General features: G+C 39.1%; 2 protein-coding genes across 8 annotated transcripts in view; one reads left to right on the top strand and one right to left on the bottom strand.

Annotated features, from left to right (window-relative positions):
* The window catches only part of atad2b (ATPase family AAA domain containing 2B), a 70,895-nt gene extending 62,437 nt beyond the window's left edge, over positions 1-8,458 (bottom strand). For 3 of the 4 annotated variants that reach the window (XM_053488591.1, XM_053488593.1, XM_053488594.1), the window contains exons 1-6: positions 8,267-8,458; positions 5,792-5,949; positions 4,223-4,254; positions 3,832-3,985; positions 3,060-3,156; positions 2,712-2,850 (exon numbers count right to left, since the gene is read on the bottom strand). In XM_053488591.1, coding sequence (XP_053344566.1) covers positions 2,712-2,850; positions 3,060-3,156; positions 3,832-3,985; positions 4,223-4,254; positions 5,792-5,949; positions 8,267-8,374 — 688 coding nt within the window. In that variant the 5' untranslated portion in view covers positions 8,375-8,458. The remainder of the gene's footprint in view (positions 1-2,711; positions 2,851-3,059; positions 3,157-3,831; positions 3,986-4,222; positions 4,255-5,791; positions 5,950-8,266) is intronic. The other variant, XM_053488592.1, reaches the window with a different exon arrangement.
* Positions 8,459-11,224: 2,766 nt separating this feature from the next.
* On the top strand, positions 11,225-17,582 carry ubxn2a (UBX domain protein 2A). 4 transcript variants are annotated; one of them, XM_053488595.1, is made up of 7 exons: positions 11,225-11,351; positions 13,127-13,189; positions 13,995-14,118; positions 14,236-14,345; positions 14,469-14,606; positions 16,310-16,471; positions 16,687-17,582. In XM_053488595.1, the coding sequence occupies exons 2-7, from the start codon at positions 13,146-13,148 to the stop codon at positions 16,868-16,870; spliced, it is 762 nt and encodes a 253-aa protein (XP_053344570.1). In that variant the 5' UTR covers positions 11,225-11,351; positions 13,127-13,145; the 3' UTR covers positions 16,871-17,582. The 4 variants fall into 4 exon arrangements, with proteins under 4 accessions (XP_053344570.1, XP_053344571.1, XP_053344573.1 ...); XM_053488596.1 differs by having other exon boundaries at positions 11,243-11,347; XM_053488598.1 differs by having other exon boundaries at positions 11,243-11,347; positions 13,988-14,118.
* The last annotated feature ends 1,499 nt before the right edge of the window (positions 17,583-19,081 follow it).

The raw sequence follows: 19,081 nt of genomic DNA, 5'->3' as shown, positions 1-19,081 counted from the left end.
AAAACTGATAAATAAGCTGGTTCACTGCAACCCTAATCATATGTAAACTAGGATTGTTTAATTAGAAAACTGTAAATAAGCAGTGGACTATTTATGCTCAGGCTACTTATGCAATGATAAATCAACAAACTCAACTACAAAGATCAGTTTAAAATTATAAACACTCCGAGTACATTAAAACTTCTGTTGACCTCACGGTCTCATCAGCGTTTTCTGTCCAAGATTATTCTCTCCCCAGTCACTGCTGTGCAGGTGTGAACGTGTTACATCCGTTTATTTGTAACTCTGGTGCGAGCAAAAATAAAAACGCTCCACTTGTGATTTGCATGGAAAGAAAAAATTTAGCATGAAGTAACTCAACTTTTTGTGGGGGCTTTCTGTCTACCTGGTGCCAAAACAATTAACGAGAGAGCATAAACAGGAGCGTTTGGATATCTGAACAAAATTTGGACCAATTCTCTTAAATAAAGTGAAAGTTTCTTACAAAGAATTTTTATTGGTGACGAGACATGGATTAATCACTACGAGTCTAAAAGTAAACGACAGAGTATGGAACGAAAAATCCTCAATCACCGACCAAGAAAAGTTAACCAGCAGATGGAGAATTGATGGTTGCCGTTTTCTGAGATTTTAAAGGGCCAGTACAGGAACATTATCTGGAAAAAGGTTCATCAATCAATGGCGCTTGTTAAAGTGAGTTGCTAAAGCATCCTCCCTATAGTCCTAATCTTGCTCCATGGTACGGTCACCTGCCTGGTCCTCTGAAAGCAGCCCTACAAGAATGATTATTTACTTTTGATGAAGTAAAAACAGCTGCGCATTTGTGGTTCAGCATTGGCATTTGTGGTTCAGTGAGAATTCAAATAATTTTTTACAAACCCTGGTACATTGGGTATGAAACCTTTATTTTTAGAGCCAATGCATTATTAACTTTGTTAACAACAAAAAAAGTAATAATATACGAGTGAACCAGTCATTATTTTTGAGTACAATGTAACGAAGTAATTGGCAAAATATTCTGGTCAGGGATCAAATGTCCAGTCAAAGACCATAGAGGACATATCATATGACATACAAGTCTACATGTGGTCAAGAAGAAGAAAGCAGTCAAAGAAACAAGACTTTAAATTGGGAGAGCTTTCATACTGGAATTTGCAATCATGATGCAATGTTACGAGAACAACAGACAAGCTTTCATAAATAAAAATTTCTCATCATTATGTAATACACTCAGGTTCTCATGGTTTGAGCTCAGTTAGGTTTAGTTGGATTGATTCAATCAAATCAGACTGATTAGGTTAAAACAAGCCAATTAAATCTTAAAAATAAATTTAAGATTTTCATAAAATTTCATTATTTTATTTGGATCAGCATAATCGTAAGATTATTTAAATTTTATCCAGTTAACAGGAGTCAATCATCTGCTACAGCCCTAGACAAGGCCGTGTCATTATTTTCCAGTGATCAACAACATCTTAAAAAGACTCCTTCAACATGTTGCATTTGCTCATATTTGGTATTTTACCCAGAGCACACCAATATGGCATTACATCGCCTCAGTGTGTGCTTTTAAGAATTGTGCCAGTGTTCCGCTATCATAAGAGACCTGACATTTAACACAACAGCGCTGGCGTTTACCGTGACATAGAACAGAGGAATAGAGGGCATACCATTGCTTTAAAAAGAAACATGATCGGGTGAACAGAATGTTGAGGTGATTTTGCTAGCCGTGCACATTTACATCACTGACCAAACGCAACACACTGCTCGGATTCACTGCCCATCCACTGACATGATGCCTAACTGCAGTAAACACCTACAGCTCTTTAAGTCGTGCCATCATGCTCTCTGACTGGCTCGTATGACACAGCTGGGACGACCTTACCAATCATAGATGAGACTGAATGTCTTTAACCGATAATAAAGAAGGGATTTGTCAGAAAGAGTTTATTTTTTTTACATATTACTACATTATTAAGGCTAGAATGACCCTTCAGATAATAAATTTTTATACCTGACCCTGTTTCACAGCTCTCCTGAACAAGATGTTTCAGAGCCTCTGTAAATGAGCCTTACAAAACCAGACAACAGCAGAGCAGAGCTGCACAGAGCTGAGCAACAAGCCAGGGAATTGTACCTTCTTCTATGATGTCACATTAGAAAGAAAAGAATGAAAAGGAGGGAATGTTGTATATTTTTTTTCTCTCTCTGTGCTTGTGCAAATTCACTGGAAGTCTACATATGTGAATGTCTAAAATGCCGAAATGGGAATTTTGTATAATAGGGTGTACTGACGGACCTACCTAGATCTTGACGGCAGGTTGCACATGTCACACATCTCAAAATATCAGTAATATCTTAAAGCTTATAAAAAGCTTTTTATTTTACACTGATATCATCTTACCCCTGTTCACAACTATCATTTCAAGCTTAGAGACAGACAACAACCCTGGATTCCTGCTCTGTGCCTTTTACACAAAACACTGAGGCACAAGATGGCACAGTATTTCAGGCTTCAACAGGCTGTGTGCTTCTGGTTTAAAAATAATAAAATACTGAACAGGATAACCGAGTTAGAAAACTGTAACAAACTGCATAATATTTCTGAAAACCTTAACACTTTTTGCACGTCAGCTGTTGTATCTTATGTGAAATATACAGGAATAACAAAACATTTATGAAATAAAAGAGACATATACGTAGCAGTTTACCATCAGTTTCCTCTTCTTCCCTTCCCTCCTCTTCTGGGGCTTCAGATTTGCTGATGACTTTATGGTGTGTCTGCATTGCAAATGTATTCCTCCTCATCGACTTCCGCCTTTTCACACGTGAATACATGTCCATGTTTTCCTATTAAACAAGGTAGACAGGAGGGACACTCAAACACAATTAAACATTAATTATTACTGAAATATTACAAAAGACTTCAGTATTAGTTTCTAAATGACCACCGAGTCAACAAATCAGCACAACACAGTATCACACTTTAAAGAACAAACATTGATACTTGTGTTCGTTCAAGTAATAAACTGTGAAGTTAATTTGGTGCCAGCCCTTACCAGTTCTGTGTCTGTCCACATGCGAAGCCGCTCCACTTCTCGATTCTGTCGAATGTTGCTGATGTTGTCCATCTCTTGAAGCACCGCCTCTGCCGTGCTGCACCAGGGAAAAGAGGCAGTCTTCACGGTTAATCAAAAACACCAAAACAACTTAAACACAAATCTACAGGCAAATAATAATAATAAAATTGGATACATTCTGCTCATTAGTTTTTATGACTAAATCTTATTTAAAGTAGAAATATAACACACTAATACATTATTTTTGCCAATTACAGTCCAAAAAGCTCATGCATCATTTCCAACTCTAGCAGGTCTCCAATAGAGTTCAGCCATCTGTCTTTCAGACAAGCAGTAAGCTAACTCAACCAAACCAACAGACTGGATCTGTAATTCCTACAACATTGTGTTTTTATTACTGAGCGCATTTACTAGACCAAACTTTTTCTGTGATTCAACATGAGTCACCGAATCATCGTGATCAATAGTCATGATTTAATGCTGAGAAACACTTGCAATTATCATTTTAACAACGATCACCCAAACCCACTGTTACTTGCTTCAGACTTTCCTATTGAGATCTACATAATGATCTGAAAACAGCGCTCTGCTCATGGAATCAGAAACATTTGTCTCATTAACTGCACATAACCTTATTTAAAGCCACCCAACATTCATTCACTTACACAAATACACATAATTTAAGCTACGTTTAATATTACAAAAAAAGGCTTCAAACTATAAGTTAACAAGCCTCTCAAACGAACATTACCTGTTGACCAGCTGGTCAAACAGCAGGCTCTGGTTGAGGTGCTGAAAGCGGCTCTTCCTAGAGCGACAGCTCCTCTTCAGCTCAACGTGGCCATTCAAGCGGGCATCGTCCCCATCTGTGCTGTCATCTACCCGCAGGGTCCTCCGGCCTAAAGCTTTTGACAAAACTGCACTCGTTATGCTTCACAAGCAAAACGTTAACGAGAAACCATTCACAGCACTGGTAATATCAATCCTCCGTTAACATTTATCTGGTTCATTTTAGTGTTATATATAACACTACACTGAGTAAGTCATTATATTAAGGACCCTCATTTAAAATATAAAGCAGAAATACAAAACAATCATCTGCCTCACTTATGTAATCTCCCAAATATAAAACCTTGTCTTACCATGTCCATTTTGTAAAGCACCAGTTGATAACCTGAAACACAACAAACCATATTCAATGCTCTGTATATCATCCAAAGTACACGTTAAAGTGCAACTGACCGTATAACATTTTTGGATCAGCAAAAAAAGGGTAAAAGACAAATATAATTTGTGCAACTATAACATCATTCAAGATGTCCAATCTTCATAGAAACTTTTTTTTTTTAAGAAGAAAAACAAACTCAATACTCAGTTGTTATCTAAAAGTGCAATATGGAGACATGATGATTCTTTCTGTACTTTTAAATTAATCTTTTTTTTAACATTACTTTATGGTGACACAGGATTAGTCCATATTTTACAGATGTGGCGAACCTTGTGAAGCTTTCCCTATGGATCAACTTCAACCTATTTCACCACTTATACAGGTTTTATATGTTCACATCTATAAGACAGTTTTAAGAATTCCATAACACTTTGATATAGTATAGATTTATTAAACTCTCCGTGCATAGATAGTTGCTTGTCAAACCAATTATATTAGTTCATAGATGGGATCTACAGGTTTATTATTTTACATCAATATTTACCACATACAAGACAATCCTTTTAGCCCTTCTCTCTCTCGATCTAATTTACACGTATCTATAATTGGCCAGTGTTGATGATTCAAGTGGGCGTGGCAATATAAAATCCCACCCATGCTGTAGCATTACCCGGAAATCGATCTCACACCCTCCCTGGATGATAGGGTGAACGTTTCCATTGCGCCACTTGGGAGCCACTTACAATACATCCCTGAAGGTTTTACTAGCTATTGCATCCATTTTATGTTGATACAGAAAATATTAATGCCCGTCTGCCCCATTCCTTTGCACTTTCCTATATGCCCTTTATATTAGAATGAAACTGTGCACTCCAGAGAAACTAAACTTTTCTGAGATTCCAGAAGCACTTAAGGCTTTCAGATTCACAAAAAAGGTAAATAAAGTGCACTCCATGATAAATATTCTAAGCTTCAAATAGTAATCAATCATAAAGTTGCAGCAATTAACATAAAAACAAATGAATCTAGCTCTGTTTCTGCTTTCACATAGCACTACAAAATTTCCAATTATTATGAGTCATTAGAGTCTGGTAGTTGTCGATACAAACTTGTGTTGGGGTGACCTGTGGTTAATCGCAACTTGCTGCATCGACTACAATTGTTTTTATCCACTTTCAAAAACTTGTGGTGAAACCATTAAATGATGTGTAGGCATGTCGTAGGTCTTCCATATACTCCTTAAGCATATCTGGGGTCATTCATGGCTACCTGTAGCCAGTCGCCGCAGAACTGTGTTACACATGTAACAGCACATAACACCAAAGAATTTTAAATGCCATCACTGGTATGTTCCCTTTAATATTTATTCTGTAATTTTAGTTGAAAAATCCTTACCATATATTGTGTGTATATATAGATTTTAAAAGCAATTCTTGCAATATTATATAATATAATGCTAAAACGAAGCAACTTGAGGCAAAAACTGTGAAAGAGGAACATCCTGTTGATACAGCTCATGGCTTACAGGCTGTGATGGGCTCACCTGGTGCAGTGTTTGGATGTGCTCCATGTAACTCTCTGCGCTTTGCTCTGGGGACTTGGTGAAGTGTCACTGGAGCTAGGTGTTGTATGTCTGCGTTTTCGTTTTGATGGAGGCGACAAGCGTGGGCTACCAGAGCTGATATTACTGTTAGGGTCCTTCTGAAAGGCAAAAGAGATATGACAAATGATTAAAAACATAACCACACATTTCACTACATCTTTGCAGTGACGATAAAAAGGTCAATTTTAAAAAAGGGCATAGACACAAAGCACCTGAGGCACGTTCCCATTAACAGCCTGGAGTGACTCAATTCAGATTTTTTTTTACTCTAATGTGACAGAACTGATTGTGATTTTTTTAGTGCTGTCACAACAAACATGTTTTTCAGATCAGATCCAAGGCACTTTCATAGATGGTTCTAGATCGGATACATATCCAATATGTGGTCATGTGATTTGAATGAGAATTGACAGACCCATTCATAGATTCATGGAAATTTTTTGACTCTTCTCTTGCATAGGACAAGGATGTCATCGCATGGCATTGCAGGGTTTTGATATTTTGGCTATAATCGCATCAGTGGTTTGAAGTGAATAAGTGGTCACACAAATATGGGTGCCCTTAAAGAAATCAGACACATCTACATTCAGATACTTGTAATTATAATTGTGAACCGTCATGACATGCCAATCCGATCTGACCAAAAAAATTTGGAATCGAACAACATGGCTTGTAATATAGACAAAGCTTGAAAGACGTAAAACATGACAAACATGTCCATCAGCAACCAGGTCAACCACACTTTACCCATCATGTTTGCTTCCACAGCTCAATTAACAACAGAATACTGACAAGATATAAAGTAAAATTTGAAAAAAAAAAACAGTCAATTGGAAAGAACCCAGTAAATGCTGCAGTCTAAACTAGACGAACTTTAGCACTGGATCATCAGTGACACAAGCCTTGTATAGAAGGCACACTGGATTTTATCTGTACAGGAAGAACAACTCAAAATAACATTCCACAACATTCCAGGGTCAGGGGTAGCTCAGTGGTTAAGGTGTTGGATTATGGATCAGAAGGTAACAAGTTTGTCCTGCGATTGGCACCCTGTCCAGGGTGTACCCCGTTTGCGCCCTAAGCCTCCTGGGATAGGCTCCAGGTCACCGCAACCCTAAATACAGGATAAAGTAGTATAGAAGGTGAGTGAGAGTGAGTGAGGTAACAGGTTCAAATAAGGACCACACTGCCATTGCTGGCAGTTTTTAATACTGCTTATCCTGTACAGGGTCACGGACTCTATCGTGTTATTATACTTTGGGCACGAGGCAGGGTAGAACCTGGACTGGGTACCAATCCATCGCAGGGCACGAACACACATACACAATGAGCAACTTGGGAACACCAATTAACCTAATCTGCACATCTTTGGGAGGAAACCAGAGTCGTTAAGAGAAATCCATCAAGCATGAGGAGAACATGCAATCTTCATGCACACAGACCCAGAGGTGGGAATCAAACCCAGACACTGGAGGTGCAAAGTGACAGCGCTAAGCACTATGCCACCTATGTGCTGCCCATATGTGACTTAGGGTATCATTAAAATGTAAAGTGTTCAGACATGGTATTTTGAACACAGGAGAGAGAGAGACAGAGATGATTTGATCTGAGGTTACACTGGAAACGTTTGCATAAACACAGCTGTTTTAACTCTCCAACCAAACACTACTCAGTGTTTATTTGGATATTTGTGGTTATGCTGGGTTCTTTGGAAGCCACTAGAACATCACACGACTCTCCCCGGGGCAGAAACACACCGGAGCGCTTCATGCTGAAAGTTGGGAGAAGCAGACGAGCCGGTACAGGCGCTCAACTCTGCCGGAGTTCACTTCCTCAATACAGCTGAGTAACCGCTGTACGCCGGCAGGGGTCTGCCTCCTCTCTGCTCGCCTTCACCGGCTGTTCGGTGAACAAATTTCTGCTGTTTAAAAAGTAGCTCCGAACAGCAGCGAACACAAACACTACCACCATCCGAGCACAATGTCGTCGTGCTGTCAAGTGCCTTAACCGTGACAAAAGCTCAACTTGCTAACTAGCGCTGCTAGCTAACCTTAGTTCCTCTCAGGCAACACAAAGGGAGAACTTGGAGGCACGGACTCCAATAAACTAGTATGCTCACAAGCTGTTGTATTCATATTTTTTTTTATTTTAACCGAAAAAATATCCAGCAACAATAATTAAACATGTCGTGTCAAGCACGAATACATAATGTTCCTTCATTTTTTCTTTTAACAAACCGTGTCAGTCGTGAACAAAAGAGGTAAAGCTAGCTGGCTATCAATAAATGAGGGACATCAATCTTAAGGCCAAACTGGCTGGTTAGCTTAGCATAGCATAGCATAGCTTAGCATAGCATAGCTGTAAGCAAACTGGCTGAAGCAGCCGGCCAGTGAGGAAAAGCGAGCCGGCTCTTACATGGTTGTGTTCTTCCAAGTTTGGGTTGTTTCGAGTAGACGACCTCGTCCAACCGGAGATGACAGGACTGCATGGCTGGAGCTGCGTGCTTCTTCTTGTGTTCACCATGTTTCTTTCTCTACCGTATTGTTTCCTTGGGGCTCTGTCAGTTCCCTCTGTATTGACTGTCTCTCAGCTAGAGTGCCGAGGCGCCATTTCTCTCGCTCACTCTCTCCCTCTGCTGTCGGGTAGAGAAAACAGCCAGCACGCCACTTCCGCCTCCAGTTAAATTCTCTCTCTCTCTCTCTCGCACACACACACACACACACACACACACAAACTGGTGCTTAAATAATAAGTCCAATCACAAACTGTATCACCATAAATGTACTGTTAGTAAATAAAATTCCCAGGAGACTTAAGGTTTATCCAGTTATCCTGAGCGACTTACAAAATGCAGGGTACACATGCCACCACAAGGAGCACATGCCACATACCCACACCAGACACTCATTCACACATTATGGGCAATTTTGGAAACATCAATTAATCTAATCTACACGTCTATGGACTGTGGGAGGAAACCGGAGCACCAGGAGGAAACCGACAAACACGGGTAAAAACCAGAAAGAGCGAGGCCACAGTGCTACAGAGCACTAGTCCACTGTGACACCTAGAGATATTTTAAAATCTGTCACCTTGCACATGGGGCAACAGATACTCCCCACCCTCTTAAAGGTTTGGCTTGTCAGCTCGACGCCAAGTTGTCATTCACATACACCAATTAATCTAAGTACCTGAAGGAACTTTCTGGAGGAAACCCACCAAGCATGGGGAGAACACACAGACCTAAGGCAGGCATCAACCCTCGCCCCTGGAGGTGCAAGGCCACAGTGTTAACCACTAAGCCATCATGCTGCCATATTTATATTTAATATGATTTTATTTGGCATGGGAACATTTACATTTAGGCATTGGGTAGACACTCTCATCCAGAGCAACTTACGAAAAGCAGGACAAGTCAAATTAAAATATGGCAGTTGGACGATCCACTGTTTGTCGATGCATATGATAAGAGTTGTTGGTGGGTTGAGAGACCCCAGTGCATGTTACTGCCTCTTCACCAAAGTCGGTGTTCATAATAGGGCTGGTAAGGGTTCAAGGAAACAAGTTTCGACTAACATTGATTGATGAAATGGCATGAAAATTATAAGGATTGGAAGAATTATTAATTTAATTATTGGTGTTAAGAGCATATGTAACAGTCCAAGCTAATCTGTATACACATAATTATTCATAGACAATGATAATGCACAAGATTATATAATAATAATAATAATAATAATAATAATAATAACAATAATAATACCATTGGGTATAATATCCTTTGACAAATTTTTCCTGTTAAAAGACAATAATCAAGTTCAATAGTTATCAGGTGCTAAAAAAAAACAGAAATACATACAGCTTAAAGGAAGTTAACCTGACATTAGCAATGCCAATAACTTCACTGGAACTGCCAGTAAGTTAGTGGTTTGTCAGGCTACAGAATCATTGTTGCCCAGTTTGGTGACTGTGTAAATAATGAAAGTGTCTCAACAAAAACATCAGTAAATGATGCTACCCCCAAGCCTCTGGCTTTGCTGGCTCTACATTACTTTCCAGCAGTTACACAAATGTTACCATCTAAGATATAAATTTCTATTTTAGTGTCATATCCATGGAAAGGGGTGTGTACTTTTTGCCTACACTTGTAAAATACAGCTATCGTTATAACACAATAGTCAGAACAATTAGAAAAACAGACAGAAATTAACTTACATAAGTTTACTCCAGGTTCTCTATTTTCACCTTCAAAAATATTTCAGGTGGATTGATTACACATAATTGCCCCAATGTGTGTGTATGGTCCTTAGCTGGTGTGCTATTCAAGGTGTGTTCCTGTCACACCTTTCTAGGTTCCTGTGAAAAACTGATTAATTTGACTGAACATGGACGAATTGAGCGATAAATTTTGTACACATCACTTTACACACCTTATATGACAATAGACTCAAACTACAATCTTTATGCACAGTATTTTCAAGTATACAATATTGCCACAAGTATGTAGACACATGACCATCATACCCATATGTGCTTGTCGAACATACCCTTTCAAACGTGTCCCTCTTTGCTACTATAATAACCTTCACTCTGAAAAAGACTTTTATTAGATTTTTTGCACATGGCTGCAGGATTTATGCTCATTCAGCTAGAAGAGTATTAGTGAGGTCAGGTGCTAATATTGGGTGATGAGGCCTGGAGTACAGTTGGTGTTCCAGTTCATCCTAAAGGTGTTCAGTGGGGATGAGGTCAGGGTGCTGTGCAGGACACTTCTACATTTCACTTCAACCTTAGCAAATCATTGGGCTAAGCCTCAGTGAAAGGAAACCTTAAAACTACAGCATACAAAAGCATGTGCATGGAGTTTGCATGTTCTCCCTGTGCTTGATAGGTTTCCTCCAGTTACAACGGTTTCCTTCTACAATCCAAAGACATGTGGATTAGGTTAATTGGTAGCTTCTGTAATAGATTGGAACCCCATGGAGGGTGTTCCACCTAGTGCTCTACGTCCCCTGAGATGCTCCAAGATTCCCATAACCTTGAACATGATAAGCGGTATTAAGGTTGAGTGAGAGTATATGGGCTTACTGACCCTCCATTGCTGTATCTATAAATAATGACTGATATAAAAATATGTATTTGCAGAGACATTGGCCTCATTCCGGGTCAGATCTGTGGAGGACACAGAGCCAATCATAAGGAATACTGGATGTGAGGTGGAAATACACCCTGGATTGCAGTTTGTTGAAATAAAATATTAGGTAACATAAAAATAAATAAATAAATGTTTCAGTGGTAACTTTTAAAAAATACACATCCACCCAGTGATTTATAAAACAGGCTATGTGCATAACGGTTCGTGACGTCACATAGCGGTAGCTCACTGTGTGACGTCACATGAATGGCTGCTGCATTTTCTGGAGTGTGTGTTTGCTGTTGAGAGAAGCTTGCAGGCTCAAGATCAGTCTTTGTGAACCCGACGGAATGGATTAAAAGGCTGGTAATAATACACGAATGCGTTATCGGAATGTTTGTTTTTATGTTAGGTCGCTGTGGCGTTCAGCGGTACGCATAATGCCGCGCTTGCGTGCTTCACGCGCTCTCCGTCGCTCTCACGCGCTCTTTACGTAATTCGCGTGTTTTTTTAGGACGTTTATATGCGGGGTTGATAAAGTAAATTGAAACGTATAGGATACGTCTATGTCTGGCTTTTTTTGTCTTTTTTAACCGCGTCTACAGACCGTTCGTCTCTTTATTAATAAGTGAACGCTGTCAATGCTCTCATCCTGAGGAATATTTACGTCATTACGTATTAATAGCTGTGCGTCCTTGAGGGTGTGTGCTCTTGCGTGGGTGTGTTGGAGCGGTGGAGGGTGTTTACTGGCCTGTCATATAACCGTCTGTTGTCAAAACAAGGCCCAAAACCAGGCCTGACTGCAGGCAATACAACACTATTATAGTTAAAACATTTAACTTCATAATTTACTGCTACTTAATACAGTTATGCCTATATACATTGTAGGAACACGTTGCTCTTTTTATTGTGTGTGTGTGTGTGTGTGTGTGTGTATATCTATATACACTCAGCAAAAAAAGAAACGTCCCTTTTTCAGGACTGTGTATTTCAACAATAATGTTGTAAAAATCCAGTTAAAAGGGTTTAAACAATGTTTTCCATGCATGTTCAATTAACCATAATCAATTAATTAACATGCACCTGTGGAATGGTCGTTAAGACCTTAACAGCTTAAAGAAAGTAGGCATTTAAGGTCACAGTTCTAAAAACGCAGGACACTAAAGAGACTTGTCTACCGACTGTGAAAAACACCCAAAGAAAGATGCCCAGGGTCCCTGCTCATCTGCGTGAACGTGCATTAGGCATGCTGCAGGGAGGCATGAGGACTGCTGATGTGGCTAGGGCGATAAATTGCCATGTCTGAAAGTAAAAACAGTTGAAAGTCAGAGGACGTTTCTTTTTTTTTTGCTGAGTATAGCAGCACAGTGGTGTAGTGGTCAGTACTGTTGACTTGCACCTCCAAGGTCTGGGTTCAATGCTTGCCTCAGGGTCTGTGTGCATGGTGTCTCACTTTGCTTTTGTGAGTTTCCTCTGGGTACTCTGGTTTCCTTCTACAGTCCAAAGACATGCAGATTAGGCTAATTGGTGTTCCCAAATTGCCCGTAGTGTGTGAATGTTGACCTACAGTCATAAAATGGGAATAAACGCAATGGTAATCTCCATAGTCCCTAGTTGGACTACAGAGGCTCCTGGATGGATGGATACACAAATATATATATATATATATTTATATATATATATATATACACGCACTACATGCATGTAGTTAGTCTTTTGGGTGCTCCAGTCGAGGGATTGCCACAGCAACCATTTGATCCACACACAACTTGGCACAGGTTTTTATGCCCAGCTTGAGGCAGCTCTCAAACAGGCAAAAAACCTACCCTTGAGTGCCCCCTATACACACACACACATATATTTATGGACATTACTTGCTTATATTCCTGTGTATGTCCCCTTTTCCACTTTATAGCATTATCCATTCTGTAGTTGCTTCATATACTCACTGCATAGCAATGTTACTTAAAATTAAGTTTTCTGCATTTTCTGTATATTTGCAGTGATGTATATACCCCTCTTATTTGCACTTCTGAAATGAAGATGCTGAAATGCATGTCCTTGCTGAGTACCTGTACTATGCAATGACAATAAAGTTGTACCTACTTACATGCATTTATTTATTTTTTTACTGTTCCAAGATGAAAGAAAAAAGACGTTATGAAAAACACTGATTCAAGAGAAGGTGTCAAAGATGGCCAGTGGTGAGCCTATACTTGTTATTATTATTTTTATTTATTTAACAAATGCAGTGTACAGTTCTAACATAAATTTCCCCATGACATTGCACTTAACTAGAAAAAGTAACAAATCCATAATCGCATAGAATGAACATACGAAACGCATAATAAAAAAACACATCTCAAAGCACATCTCACATGTATGCTTATCAAAAAAAAAAAGTCATGAATAAAACAAAGATATGCCATTAAAGTCTGTGAAAGCACATTCAAATAGCTGTTAAGTTGTTCTGATAGAGCTGCAAGCCCTTACATCATCAAGCGGTGCTTTCACTGTGCTTGATGCGTTTCCTCCAGGTACGTTTGTTTCCTCCCACAGTCCAAAGACATCCAGATTTGGCATTTCCAAATTACCCGTAATCCATGGTGTACCCTGCTTAGTGTCCCAAGTCCCCTGGCATAGACTCCACTCTGATTTTGTACAGGATAAGTGGTATGATGCATTCTAGGGGTAGCTCAGTGGTTAAGCCATTGGACTACAGTTCAGAAGATCCCAGGTTCAAACCCCACAACCACCAAGTTGCAGCTGTTGGGCCCTTGTGCAAGGCCCTTAACCCTCAACTGCTCAGATGTGTAATAAGATAAAAATGTAAGTCGCTTTGGAAGAGCGTCTGCCAAATGCCTAAATGTGATGCATGAATATGATGAATGATTGAGGTTTTACTCATGACTTCCAGACATCTATTTTACTTCCACATGTTTAAATGCTTGTCTAAGATGTTCTTTATCATTGTATCCTCATTATCATTATTATGTCATGAGCTCTCAGGTGTGATGGGGCTCGAAATGATCATGATGATGAAGAGGAGACCCCCATAAGGCCAAGTTTCTCGGTGGAGGACCTTCTAGATGAGGTGGAGAAAATCAGCAGTGTTCCCACATATGGCAAGAAGGTTTGGTGGTTTCTACTTCTTAGACTAATTTGTAAATTTTATAACAAAAAGCCACATTTTAGACGCTAACAGTAACAGACTAGTGTAGACTTGACCTGTCTGCATTTGTTACCACAGGTGGAGATTGTGGTTAGACTGTGGAAAGATGGTTTTACTGTGAATGATGAGGGATTGCGTAGCTACTCCTCTGAGGAGAATCAGGAGTTCCTTGAAGCTCTTAAACGAGGGTAAGGCATTGTTGTAATAACATGCACACAAATGTCTCCAGCCACACCGCAGTATGGTCCAAAGCCCGCATGAACATGGTCAAATAATTTCCTCTGTGTTCTCAGTACTACATCTGTTTGCAGGGAGTTACCATTGGAACTGGAGGGAAGAGCAGACGAGGAGGAGCTGGAGGTCAGTGTGGAGGAGATGAAGGATGAACTGTATGTCCCCAAAAAGAAGACCTTCTTGCCTTTTAGTGGAAGAGGCTACAGACTAGGAAGGTAAAGGAAGCTTTTTAAAAAACTCTGTTGATATTGGGAATAGTATTAGGACTTGTCATTGTGATGTGCCGCCAAAGTGAAATGCAAAACTGTTCTACTCTAAATATACTACAAAAGTATGAATAAAAAACAACAACATTATATCACCCCAGCAACATGGCTAATATATTTTGTGATTTTAGTCCTGCTAATTATAATAAATTAGATGTTTTTAATTCTTTCCAAAAAGACATAATTTAACCTTTTTTTGTAAAGTAAATATGTGTAAAATATTTTGCCAGATTTTTTTTGCCAGAAAATTTCAGAACTATTAATTTTCCTTCAATATATGTGAATAACAAAGCATACAAATCTCAAAGTACAATCATGACATATCCCATCCTTACTGCACCTGAAAAGGACATTGAAGATGAATTATAGACATGTTAAATTAGGCGTGGAGTAAGTGGAGTATGGTTTGATTTGAAAACATTTAGTTGTAAGTATCTTGCTGACTGTTGGGTTGAAGTCTCTCACACTCTTTAGCCCCTTAAACCTTTTGGCCTCTCCCACACCAGTGCTGCCTCTTCAATGCCATGTTGGAAATGCAGCAATGGCATGTGTTGATGATATATTCAGGATGCCTAGTGTTTGCACACAGGTTGTATATGCCACATTTCCAAACGTATTTGTCTTCATTGATTATGTGTTGAATTGCTTGCCTAAGTCCCCCATATTTAATATTTTTTTAAATAAGACTATTTGACCATTTATGATATAAATTTTAGATACAAATGTGTGCCTGGTTGATAAATCATTTAAGTTACCTTGAAAGTAGGTCCATTTATCATTGCCAAAGGCTGTCAAACAATTTTCATGTTAATTAACAGCATTAACATGAATGCCAAATTTCTCAAAACATGAACACATTAACACTGATCATCAATTGATCACAATTGATTGATACACATATACTGTATACCAGTGGACTAGTGACAGGATCATGCTCACCCAAGGCTCATTTATGTCAGGGCTGATCCCACAGAAGAGCCAATGTAGCATAAATTGTTGAAAAAGTCAGTGTTGGCTATGATTAAAAGTTATTAGAACACCAGTGTACCATAGCCAGTCGAGCACGAGGCCCAGCAGGCAAAGAGCTCGTGCTCACTGACCCAGCCTCAGAACTCCCAGATCTTAATCTGATCACGGACACATGGGATGCACCAGACCAACAAGTTCAATCCATGGAGGCCAATCCATGCCCACCCTGCAACCCACATAACCCAAAGGATCTGCTATGAATGTCCCGGAGTCAGACGCCAAGACGCCAGAACATCCCCCATGGTCTTGAAGAGTCATACATTGAGCGGCCAGAGGTGCCCCTGCAGCACAAGCACAAGGTTTTTATGCTGATCAGTGGTAATGCAAACATGAAACATTAATTTGTATCCATTGTGATAAATATTAACAAAATGTCTTCATGTGTATTGTAAAGCCTTTGTTTTCTCCTAGATCATCTACTGTGGGTTAATATAATAAAATTAGATTTTAACAGCAATAAAGCATATTATACTTTGTTGCATATTGTTAGTGCAGTGGAAATCCACTAGGTGGCTTCTTCCTTCTACTCATCTGATATTATCTAATGGTATGTTTTGGATGAACATTTCTTGAACCTGAAAAATCTTTTTTGTAATTAATGCTCTACATTGTCCCTCCGCTAGTGTGGCGCCTAGAGTTGTGGTCAGGTCTCGTTCAATTCATGAAGACTGCTCTGGCCCCCCTGTCCCTCCAGTGGAGCTGGATGAAGCATTACCCATTACTTGTCTGCAGATCTGGCTAGCAGACGGCCGGCGCGTGGTGCAGAGGTTTAACCTCTCTCATCGGTGAGTGCTACTTGCACATGCTGGACAATGTGTTTGTAATCAAATAGGAAGTAGGCAAAAAGCTTTTACATCACAGTATTAAAAATGGTTATATAATGAAAGTATCACCTTCAAAGTTACTCAGCTTAGGTAAGGATTCTGTAGTGATTAGTTACTAATCTCTGTTATGACCTTGAGCTGAGGTGCCGTTAAATAATGCATTTAAATTATTGCAGAATCAGCGATGTCCACGAGTTTGTAGAGAAAGCCCAGACGTCAAGCTCACCGTTCATCCTGACCACGTCTTTGCCTTTTCGGGAGCTCACACAGGGGAATCTGAGCTTGGAGGAGGCTGACCTAATGAATGCTGTTATTGTCCAGCGGCCCCTCAGCACACAAGAACCTTTTGGTCACTCCTGATCAAAGTTACCTTAACCGGTCACCTTACAGTATGGAAAAACATTTAACAAACTCTTTTTCTGGAACACGAAAGCATGCAGTATTTAATCCTTACAAAGCTGCTCAAAAGTCTATACAACCGCAGACCTCTTGGCATTAATCCAGTGTGAAATCTCTACTTTGAACTCCACCGTGAAGAATAAAAATAGAAATCATTACATGGAAGAAATCTCATCACTATCACCTCTCGTGATCTTCAATCAGAGTGCAATAATCATATATTGGTAGTCTTATAGTAAGTGCAAATGCTGCACATATGTAGTGTATACCCAGTGAATATTACGAAACTTATATAAGTACGGTTTGAATGAATGACTGTCATTCTTTGTTCTTCCCTTGTTGGATGCCTTGACCACCTCTGATGCAATGCAGTACATACATGCCACGTCTTCAATATTGGTGATCAATAAATATCTGACTGAGATTGCGCTGTGATTGATAAAAAAGTAATCAATGCACTTCTCTGTGTTTGTCACAGACTTGACTGAGGCTTGTCTTACCACAATAATAATACTATTTTTGTGTGTGATCAAATATTTGCTGGTTTGCTCATGAAATTTAAGACAGGCTTTATTTGCAAGTGGAAGATATGTACATGCACTTTAAACTAAGTGAAAAGTTCCTTTGTACTGGAGCTTTGCTTGCAATAAACACATTAAACAATTAAGACCTACCTGTTTCCTAAAGTGCACTTATTTGAAATGGGTGATTAATTAATTAATATATTTTAAACACAGTAATTTCTGTTAAACATAAATGGGTTTTGACTGTTTGTTCAGGTTAATATTCGCTTTCTCCATTAAAGAAGGAAAAGTTCAGGACAATGTAAACTTACTCATTTGTGCTTTGCAAGTCAATATTACTATTACCTTTTTAACCATCAGATTATTATTAATTTACCCTATAGGCAGCTCTGGCCCCTCGGGACATAATTCCATAAGACCTGTAGGGTGTGCTGTTGTGTCTTGCTGATGTTTACAGTGGATTCTCTGGGTGCTGTGGGTTGTGGACTGGGACCTCCATGGATTAGACAGGTCTGTTGCATTTTATAGATACTTGATCGGATTAAGATCTGGGTTATTTGGAGGCCAGATCAACAACCTTGAATTCTTTGATTGCTAAGCCTTACATGACAGTCTGTGCATTGGGTGTTCTGATACCTTTCTATCATGGCCAGGATTAACATTTTTCAGCAATTTGTGCTGCATTGGTTTTGCTGTGGGATCACCCCTATCGGTGGAGAATAGACATGGCTGCCCATGGTGCATTCTGGTATTTTATTGATTCAATTCACCTAGTGGTGGTGTTAGGGTTATGGTTGATCAGTATATATTCCTATTGGTTGTTAGCAATATTTGCAAATCATAATTAAAAAAATAAATTTTTACTATGCAAGTAGTTAAAACATGCATTACCAGTCAAAAGTTTGGACACCAGTTCTCTTTTCTTTTGTACTTTTTAGAAAAATACTGGATAATACTCTATCTAACTTTCTACTTCTTGCAACAATATTGTCACACTGGCAAAACTCATCAAGCACCATGATAAAACTGTCTCTCATGAAGATCTTTCCAGGAAAGCAAGACCAACACTTACCTCTGCTTCAAAGGGGGAGTTCATATAGAGTTACCAGCCTTAAAAATCGGAAAATTAACAGCACCTCAAATTTACAAATCATAAGTAGCAGACACATCTCAATATCAACTATTCAAAGTAAAATATTACATATTTTTCATGCCTACAGTTTTGTCTTACAATGTAAGAAATAAAAGAAGTACAAAAAATAGAACAACCACTGAATTATAAGGTGTGTCCAAATAATTTTTTTTACTTAGCTTCGGAACAAAGTTGCATTAAGGGTTTGTTTTAATGCACTCATTCACTCACCCACTCACGCACTCATTTTCTATCCTGGTTATCTTGTTCAAGGTCGTGGGGGGCCTGGAGCGTATCTCAGGGGACTGTGGGCATGGAATTAAAACAATCAATGTCCATAAACAAAGGCTGGGGGAAACAAAGAGAATGTGAAAGTGAATGTGCTTTAAGTTATATTATTCAAATTATAAAAGGGTAGAGTATAGAAGACACACATAGGTGATGAGATAAAGGCATATTGTTGATATTGCATATAATGATGACCTTTTTTGATCTCTAATGATGCAGAAACTGAGA

The sequence above is a fragment of the Clarias gariepinus genome, chromosome 27 (genome assembly GCF_024256425.1).
Source record: "Clarias gariepinus isolate MV-2021 ecotype Netherlands chromosome 27, CGAR_prim_01v2, whole genome shotgun sequence".
NCBI classification, from domain to species: domain Eukaryota; kingdom Metazoa; phylum Chordata; class Actinopteri; order Siluriformes; family Clariidae; genus Clarias; species Clarias gariepinus.
Note: the sequence above shows the minus strand (reverse complement) of the source record. Positions and strands in the feature narration are given on the sequence as shown.

Excerpts from the sequence above, each read along its gene's own strand:
- ubxn2a (XM_053488595.1), top strand. The coding sequence starts at position 13,146 with ATGAAAAACACTGATTCAAGAGAAGGTGTCAAAGATGGCCAGTG. Across the intron at positions 14,119-14,235 it reads TTCCCACATATGGCAAGAAG|GTGGAGATTGTGGTTAGACT; the intron begins GTTTGGTGGTTT and ends TTGTTACCACAG. Across the intron at positions 14,607-16,309 it reads AGAGGCTACAGACTAGGAAG|TGTGGCGCCTAGAGTTGTGG; the intron begins GTAAAGGAAGCT and ends TCCCTCCGCTAG.